Raw genomic sequence first — 9,221 nt, 5'->3', positions numbered from 1 at the left:
TTGGTGCAGCTCACCTCTGGCCCGTCTATATCAGATAACCCGCTGTGATTGGTGCAGCTCTCCTCTGGCCCGCCTATATCAGATAACCTGCTGTGATTGGTGCAGCTCGCCTCTGGCCCGCCTATATTAGATAACCCGCTGTGATTGGTGCAGCTCGCCTCTGGCCTGCAGCTCGCCTCTGGCCCGCCTATATCAGATAACCTGATGTGATTGGTGCAGCTCGCCTCTGGCCCGCCTATATCAGATAACCCGCTGTGACTGGTGCAGCTCGCCTCTGGCCTGCCTATATCAGATAACCCGCTGTGATTGCTGCAGCTCACCTCTGGCCCGCCTATATCAGATAACCCGCTGTGATTGGTGCAGCTCGCCTCTGGCCTGCAGCTTGCCTCTGGCCCGCCTATATCAGATAACCTGATGTGATTGTTGCAGCTCGCCTCTGGCCTGCAGCTTGCCTCTGGCCCGCCTATATCAGATAACCTGATGTGATTGTTGCAGCTCGCCTCTGGCCCGCCTATATCAGATAACCTGATGTGATTGTTGCAGCTCGCCTCTGGCCCGCCTATATCAGATAACCTGCTGTGATTGGTGCAGCTCTCCTCTGGCCCGCCTATATCAGATAACCCGCTGTGATTGGTGCAGCTCGCCTCTGGCCCGCCTATATCAGATAACCCGCTGTGATTGGTGCAGCTCGCCTCTGGCCCGCCTATATCAGATAACCCGCTGTGATTGGTGCAGCTCGCCTCTGGCCCGCCTATATCAGATAACCCGCTGTGATTGGTGCAGCTCACCTCTGGCCCGCCTATATCAGATAACCCGCTGTGATTGGTGCAGCTCACCTCTGGCCCGCCTATATCAGATAACCCGCTGTGATTGGTGCAGCTCACCTCTGGCCTGCCTATATCAGATAACCCGCTGTGATTGGTGCAGCTCACCTCTGGCCTGCCTATATCAGATAACCCGCTGTGATTGGTGCAGCTCGCCTCTGTCCCGCCTATATCAGATAACCCGCTGTGATTGGTGCAGCTCACCTCTGGCCTGCCTATATCAGATAACCCGCTGTGATTGGTGCAGCTCGCCTCTGGCCCGCCTATATCAGATAACCCGATGTGATTGGTGCAGCTCGCCTCTGGCCCGCCTATATCAGATAAACCGCTGTGATTGGTGCAGCTCGCCTCTGGCCCGCCTATATCATATGGCTCTGCAATTGCATATGGGGTCACCATATTTAACCGTCTGTATATTCCAATGTAATGCCAATGCACATTATACTTGTCTGGCTATACCATAATTCTTCACACTGAGAAATTATCTTATATTTCAGGTTGTCACCCATTACCCATCACAGATCGTTGCCAAGGTATGTCATCCAGAAGATGCCTTAATAGTGAACAACATTAATAAGAAAAAATGGACAACAGCTGCAAAGTTAATATTGAATCATAAACGCCTATTGGAGGAAATAAAGGTGCACATCCTGGAGCTAGTAAGCAATGAATGCAAAAATATCTGTAATCCAAACAACGGTTTCATCCTGTGGAAGTCATCTCCAGATGATCTGAAAGCCTTTTCATTCACCAGCTTAGAGGCAGTCCTAAAATGTTTTTCACCATTCCTTTTCTCCATTCTCACTACTGCTACCAACCACTCTCAAACTGCAACTTGTGCAGCAGCTTCCATTGCTTTGAGAGGAAGAGAAGCCCGCCTGTGAGCCTTTGCATACTACCTAGGTCAGGGGTGGGCAAACTACGGCCCGCGGGCCACATACGGCCCGTTAGGCTGTTTAATCCGGCCCGCCGAGTATTTAAAAAAAATGTATTAAGATTGCATTAATTTTGCCTTTTTTCTTGCTATACTTTGCGTTTTATATATATATATATATATATATATATATATATATATATATATATATATTGCGTTGCATATATTCGACAAAAGGAATATCAGATATTGCATGCCATAGCTAACAAATGTAAAAAAGGAAAAATTACATAAAAGCAGATAATCGTTCATTCAGCGCTGTTGTGGCTGCGGTGTGTCACGTAACAAGCAATGACGCGTCACCATGGAAACCAAACAGACAGCGACTTAAGCGCATAGAATTGTTGGACGTTAATGTTTTTTCCTTTTTTGGAAACTCACAGAGAAAAAAAAGATTTGGTAACCGCTTGCACACCTTAGTTTTTCCTTTGATTTGTCTGCTATTTAGTTTCTTTGCTCCTCTGGATTTGTGGATGTATCCTGACTGATTCCGTTTATCGACCTTTATCGCCCGCTTTCGACTACGCTCCCCTGTCTGCCATGTTAACGTTACAGAACCCGTTTTTTTTTTCATTAAATGTTCTGATCTGCCTTTGCTTTTTATGTTTTATTTTATTATTCTTAAAATAAATTTGTATATTCGTTTATTTCGTTTTTTTCCACAAATGTATGACTTTTGGAAGTGCAAATTGTCATGCAGTTTTAATAAAGTTGAATTAACGTAACCTGCCATTTTTACTCTTCTTAGTGTACACTTGCAGGTGTTTTGTTTCTAATTTACTGTTAGGCCCATTAAATAATAATAAGGATAAACAATATTTAAAAAGTATAGGCTATAATTATCAAACATCTGACTAATTAAAAAGTAACATCAAGACATAACATGCTAAATGGGGGATATCTAGCATAAAAAAATTTATTGTCAGAATATCGTCTCTCAGTTGTTGAATTTCGCACAGACATTGCCACAACGTAAATGTCTGTTTGCTCAGCCCGATCTCATGAAAGTGCGAATATCACGAATTGTATTTGTAGTGCTTATGATACGCAGTTTTCGCGTGCATATGATATGCACTTTATGGCGTGTAATAGGCACGCACTCCGCACCCCTAATCCTAACCAAGAGGTTTAAAAAAAAACATTTTTGGCATATAAATGGCACAAGAAAAATAAAATTTGTGGTATAGATACGCACTTTCATGAGATCGTGCTTCATAATCTACTGGGCTGGCCCTCTGTCAAATTTTTAAAACCCAGTGTGGCCCTTGAGCCAAAAAGTTTGCCCACCCCTGACCTAGGTAGTATTCTACATTATGGTGGGGCGAAAAAAAACAGTGTTTCAAAGGCTGAGCAAAATGGCCATAACAACAACTCAACAAAATTCTGTAGAGAAGCAGAAGGAGTTGGCACTGCTATGTGGTGGATCTCTAAAAATGTTAAAAGTCCAGAATGAATTTTTCTTGCAATCTGAAGCGGAAGGGATCATCGATGTTGGTCAGAGAGTTGACACCAGCGAAGACCCAAGCACAAGTGATCTGAAGGGGCCACTTAACACAGTCCGTAAAAGCATGGAAGAGCTTCACTTGTCAGGTGAGATTACAAATGACCCATATACAGAAACACACCTAACACATCAAATGCAGTGTCTTCTCAAATATTATGTGTCTATCTTTTGAGTAATAATAATAATAATAATAATAATAAGTCTTGTAATTGTTATTACTTTTTCTTTTCCAGCAGACGAAAGGGCTCAAAGAATAAATGACTCTGAAATAGCTGTGCTACCTTTCAGCAGATTAAGTGACTCTGAAGCAGTAGAGCTGGGCTTGAGCTCCTCTGCTTTTCCGATCACACACCCCACTCCTCCACCAACATATTCCATAATATTTGACAATTTGGACTTTTTCATGCGTGCACATCATTAGTCCACCCTCCACAGCAACAAATCCTTACACTGGATTCATCATATTGCAGTTCAAGATAGAATCTCGACACATCACCTTGGCAATGACAAACCGGACCATGACATCCTTCAGTATGACTTTTGCAACTCACTTCCTGGACTAGAAACCCAAGCCTATATGCGCCACCGTTTGTGTGTAATCCATTTAGGTATGTACCAAAAGGACCAGACGGTGTGTCAAATGTATTAGTAGAATGTGACCGGTTGACTGAAGGGAACTGCCAAAACATACAGTGGGCCTTCGCAGATGGTGCTACAAAGGAAGACAGACTGGAAGGTCTCATCTTTAAGTTTGAGGACTGGCATGCCATCAGAAACCTATTTGAAGTAACAAACTGTAGAATAATGTTGATTAGTAAAGAAATTAAAGTGTCACACCACTGCTTTAGAATATATATACTTAAATTGATTGATTGTCAAGTTATGTTTATCCTCTGTTGATCACAAGTCTTCTATTTTAAGATCTATCATCGGATTTTCTATGATGGTGCATCCTCAAAAGAACATGGCACACTTCTTGCCAACATGACCAAGTTGAGGTACAACATCTTGTATCTGCAATACCATGAATACATAGTGCAATTATTATAATTGTGTTTACAGTCCACTTTATCATTACAATATGCTTGTCTTTACAGTCTAAAAAATATTATTGTTGTTAACTACAATGATACTATGACAGAAGTATTTTTTGTTAACCATGCTTTCCACAGTTGTCTCACAGAAATCCAGTTCACATGTCTGGATATTTCATGAATTGGGTTGTTATGGGATGGGGAACACAGTCCTGCTATCATGAAAGCAGCTCTACTATTCTCTGGGTGCATTATTTCAAGTAATGCAGTGGTATGGTATATTTTAAACTTAAAACATATTTTCACTAACTGTGTGTGGGCAGTTCAGGCTTTGTCAGGATGGTTGTTGGTTAGTTTCAGCAGTGCTAAAGTGCACACTGGACACACAATACTCTTACTGCCCTGTGCAAAAGACTGTTTTTAACACATTAACGTGTGCATGCGTGTGTGTGTGTGTGTGTGTGTGTGTGTGTGTGCGTGTGTGAGAGAGAGAGAGACAGTGAGGCAGCGGTAGCATAGAGGTTAAGAACCTGGTCGTCATGCAAAAAAGTTGTTGATTCAATGCCCTTATTCACTGAGAAACCTATGTCAGCCATTCACTAAACTATATATGTTTCTGTTACATAGGTGCAGCAATGCAAAACAAGGTCCCCATGCAGATTACAATGCCTATAAGGATTTTGTGCGTAAGGACACAACTGCACTCTTCCTAGCTGCTGCAATGGAGCAATTTGGTTTGCAGGATGTCACAGGTAAATTGACACTTGGCATCACATTCATATTTGAGAATTAGCATTTATCTCAAAAATACATGTATCTATATGTTACTAATGTTATTGTTAACTGCTAAAATTGTAATTCACTTTGATAAAAGTTACCCCACAATATTAATTTTCAATCTCTGCATTTACACTACTGGTGGTTAGAAGTTAAACATTTTATTCCATGTGCAAACAGAAAATCCAGACGGGTTTGTCCCAGTGGATGTCAATGACGGATTGCCACAACTGAAGAGGAGGTGGCTGCATGACAAGGTTGGAGAGGTTGTGGACACCTTTGTCATGCTAACAGACGTCACAGAAGCTGCAAGTCAAAGTCAAGCTTCGACAGAGCGAGGGCAAAGGCGGCAGTTTCCGTGTCGTGCGGATGGGTGTGGCAATGTGTATACATATGTCAAGGCAAGGGAAACGCATGAGAAAAAGAAACACAATCTTGTGGCTCCATCTGACTCTTCTACAGAACATGTGAGTCCAACAATCCAAGTTCACCAAAAAGAACACACTGAAGCCAGACTTGGCTTTGGCTTCTTCCTGCTAAACATGCAAGATGCAGTAAGAGAAGGGGATGGTGAAAGGCTAATGAGACTTTATAAAGTTGCCATTCTTTTCTATAAAGCGTATGGGCACAGCCATTATGCCTATAGCACTTTCCTACTAACACTGCAGGTAAACGTCTCACTGTCCCCGCGCATGGCACACAGTGTGATATGGAACAGGTTTTGGAATGGTAGAGGGGGGAAGGGGAAAAATATTCCACTTGACCTCCATCTGGAACACCTGAACAATTTTTTGAAATCATTTATGAGAGGCTTGGGGCCAAACCTGTCAGAAATGTCGGCAGGCAGAATTAGTAAGTCCATTGGCATCCTCAAGGAGCTGATGGACAAAACAGACACCGAGCTGGGGCTGTCAAGGCCGACTGGCATTCACCATGTAGCCCGAGAACAGGAGGACGTTTTAACCCTGGTAAACGTTGTAAGGGCGGCTAAACTTTTCCAAAATCAGCCAGGCAGACAGTTTCACGCATTCCCGAATTTCAGAAAATTCCATATCACACTGTGTGCGCAGTTATTTATAACATATTATAGTTAAGAAACAATATATAGCCTACACGCGACCAGAGAGCTGTTTGCCTGAATGCCATCAAGATTGAAACCGAGACTGATTTCATAACAGTTCAATAAACAAATAGTTAAAATTAAGTCACTTACATTTTAGACGCAATGACTGTTTTTGTTCTGTTTCAGCAGCGAAAATAGTTCCAAACAAAGATCACAGCAGAACCATCGCGCATGGCATGCAACAGTTGTTGCATTACTGAATGATTCAGCGTTTTGAAAGAATCGGCTGAGTCAAAGATTCAATTACCCATTCATAAACTGCCTCATTCTGAATAAATCAGCCTTTTGAACGAATCGTTTGAATGAATGACTCAATGAGTTTAGTGAATGACTCAATGGGTTTAGTTTCATAAAGTATCATTCTTTTCAACATTCCTTATTTGTATATTCAAAAATATTTAAACTAATCTAATTTAATACAGTTATTATTTTTCAATGTAAATTATTTAATTGAATTGGTAACAGCCTAGTGTCTTATTATTTTAATTTAATATATTGATCAAATTTAAGAATTTGAAATGAAAGATGGAGCTTACATTTAATAAAATTAGGGGAAAAATGCCCTTTATAAAAGGTACAAAAAAGTAGTGTATTCAAACAGTAATGTAATGAAAGATTGAAACAACAATGAAATTAAACAATTTAAGTTTGAAGGGAGTAAAGCCTCTGTTTAGGCTATTAAGGAATTATGTCATTTTGCCAAAAGAAGAACTTTTATTTTAAATAAATGTTCATTTTAAATCAGCCTACTTCAGTGTGATATGTTACCATACTATCATGCTTAACAGTGAGAATCTGAATAATTGTAATGTGATGATCAGATGCAGATATCTAAATCAGAGAATATAGGCGGTTTGCGGGTGGATTATCTATTTTTAACAGTGGATTTGGGTGACTCAAAGTGCACCAGATTAATGAATTTATCTTTAAAATGTACAAAATTTTCTTACGGGGGGGCATGCCCCCGTACCCCCCTAGAGGTACCAAGCTCAAACAATGTGGGAAACACAATAGGCTATGTGATGATCTACAAAAAAATACAATTTTTATTATCTTATTATTAAAATACATTAATAGGATTTTACCACCTCCGCCTCATTTTGAGCCAGGAAAAACCCTGAGTTATGTTAAGTGTTTCCCGCATGAGGTACTTGCCATGAAGTTCACGTGCGCATGAAACTACGATGGTACCTCATCGTTTGTTGTTGGACACAACAAATGTGTCCCCGCATTAAGTCCTTGAATTTGAGGGTATTGGACCTGGAAAGTCCTTGAAAGGTCCTTGAATTTGAAGTCAACCAAGGTGTGGGAACCCTGAGAGATGCACTTCCTCCTTCACTGGGAAAAAGTATCATCATCACTAAGTGATTTACACCTTGGACAAATAGCCAAAAGAATAAAACTCCTCAAAGTTAGCACCAGAAAAGAAGCTGGAAGTTCTAGAGGGTACAGCAGCTCCACTGACAGCTAAATGTATCTGCCTGAGGGACTGTGATACCAGTATTTAGTTTTTCCATTCCACCTGTGTGATGGACTGTTGATGTGTTGTTTTGGATGTTATGATCAGTGATGGATGAAGCAATAATGAGTTTTGGATGTTAAACAGTGTGATACATGGATTTTACTTGGACCTAAAGCATATTTTGTCTGTAATTCATGGCTTTCAATAGAAATTAGTGGAATTTTGCCATAAAAATCTTTAAAGGCCGTTTTCTCAAAATGAGTTTTTTCTTGCACTCCTAGTGACGATTTTCCACTTCTGTAGCACCTACATACACCAAACTTTACAGTTGTATTCCTAACTATATTGTGAAGATTTGTTCAGAGGGATTTGTTGATATATCATTCTTGGCCTGATTTATATGACATTTTATGCCTAAAAATAGGGCGGAAATCAATTTTTTAAGGCTATTGCCAGTATTTTCTGATTTACAGGGTAACAAAAGGGTATATTCATAATCCCCTCTGAACATGTCTTTACATTGAATATATCAACAAAATGCAAAAATAATTTTGAACCTTGTTTTTTTCAATGGTCAGATTCGTCACTTCAAAATATATGCAAATTAGCGCATATTTAATTAGATATAGCCTCATTAGCATATTTAACAATAAAATTACAGAAAACTTGCAATGCATTTTTTTCTCCTATTCATGTGAGTAATCAACTGGTAAAGTTAGATGGTGATATCTGTAAGTTAACAATTTTACCCTATTCACCTGTAGTGTCTCGCCTTAAATAATTATGGTGATGGCATTATATTTGTAATTGCCATTATATTTGTATTATATTTAATACTTTTTTCATCAGGGACATTGTAAATAATTTTGTGTTATAAAATTATAGTCTTTTTTATATCCACATTCTTGAAACCATTTTTTTTTGTGTGTTTTCTTATTGGTTATTTGATCAAAGTGTATATATTGTTATGTTGAGATAATAAAAGTCTTTTATTAACATATGTGTTATTAATCTTATAAAATGCAAAAACAACAACCACCAGATAAAAAGTATAAACAATGTCAATTTTATTTAAAACTCTTTAAAGCAAGAGATGTTAAAAAACTTTTGCACAACAACAAGACAGTCAATAAGACCCTGAAGCTAAAGTTTTAGCCTGAATTTGAAGCTAGTCTGAGATCTCCAATGCTGACAAGCCTGATTCCAAGCTACTTGGCAATGAATGTACATTGTCATCCTCATGCTCTTCATCAAAGTAACCAGTGTAGTCAATGTCAAACTGAACAACACTGTCATCAAACAAAATAGTGTGACTCTGCTCGATGTCATCAAAAACCTCATGCATAATTCTTAGTATTTCTTTTGCTTGTTCTAGTTTGAATATAGGGAGATTATGGATAATGAAATTCAGGTCAAATATCTGTGTGCAGTGTTCTAAAACCGCATCAATGAGTTCATCTCCAAAACCAGTACAGGCTGTGTCGACTGTGTAAAGATTTGTATGGCCCTGAAGTAAACTACTCCGGTAATTATGTAACATGTCCCTGATCAAAAGTTTGTCTT

General features: G+C 39.6%; 1 protein-coding gene across 6 annotated transcripts; it reads left to right on the top strand.

The window, feature by feature from the left end:
* The first annotated feature begins 1,933 nt into the window (after nt 1–1,933).
* Nucleotides 1,934–8,646, top strand: LOC308696166 (uncharacterized protein). 6 transcript variants are annotated; one of them, XM_081374602.1, is made up of 6 exons: nt 1,934–3,348; nt 3,496–3,870; nt 4,184–4,260; nt 4,435–4,556; nt 4,924–5,048; nt 5,254–8,646. In XM_081374602.1, the coding sequence occupies exons 4-6, from the start codon at nt 4,459–4,461 to the stop codon at nt 6,165–6,167; spliced, it is 1,137 nt and encodes a 378-aa protein (XP_081230728.1). In that variant the 5' UTR covers nt 1,934–3,348; nt 3,496–3,870; nt 4,184–4,260; nt 4,435–4,458; the 3' UTR covers nt 6,168–8,646. The 6 variants fall into 6 exon arrangements, with proteins under 6 accessions (XP_081230728.1, XP_081230729.1, XP_081230727.1 ...); XM_081374603.1 differs by having other exon boundaries at nt 3,496–4,048; XM_081374601.1 differs by having other exon boundaries at nt 4,184–4,556.
* The last annotated feature ends 575 nt before the right edge of the window (nt 8,647–9,221 follow it).

Source organism: Scardinius erythrophthalmus (genome assembly GCF_964197995.2).
Source record: "Scardinius erythrophthalmus genome assembly, chromosome: 9".
NCBI lineage: Eukaryota > Metazoa > Chordata > Actinopteri > Cypriniformes > Leuciscidae > Scardinius > Scardinius erythrophthalmus.
Note: the sequence above shows the minus strand (reverse complement) of the source record. Positions and strands in the feature narration are given on the sequence as shown.

Excerpts from the sequence above, each read along its gene's own strand:
- LOC308696166 (XM_081374605.1), top strand. The coding sequence starts at position 4,459 with ATGTCTGGATATTTCATGAATTGGGTTGTTATGGGATGGGGAACACAG. Across the intron at positions 4,557-4,923 it reads CTCTGGGTGCATTATTTCAA|GTGCAGCAATGCAAAACAAG; the intron begins GTAATGCAGTGG and ends TCTGTTACATAG. Across the intron at positions 5,049-5,253 it reads TGGTTTGCAGGATGTCACAG|AAAATCCAGACGGGTTTGTC; the intron begins GTAAATTGACAC and ends ATGTGCAAACAG.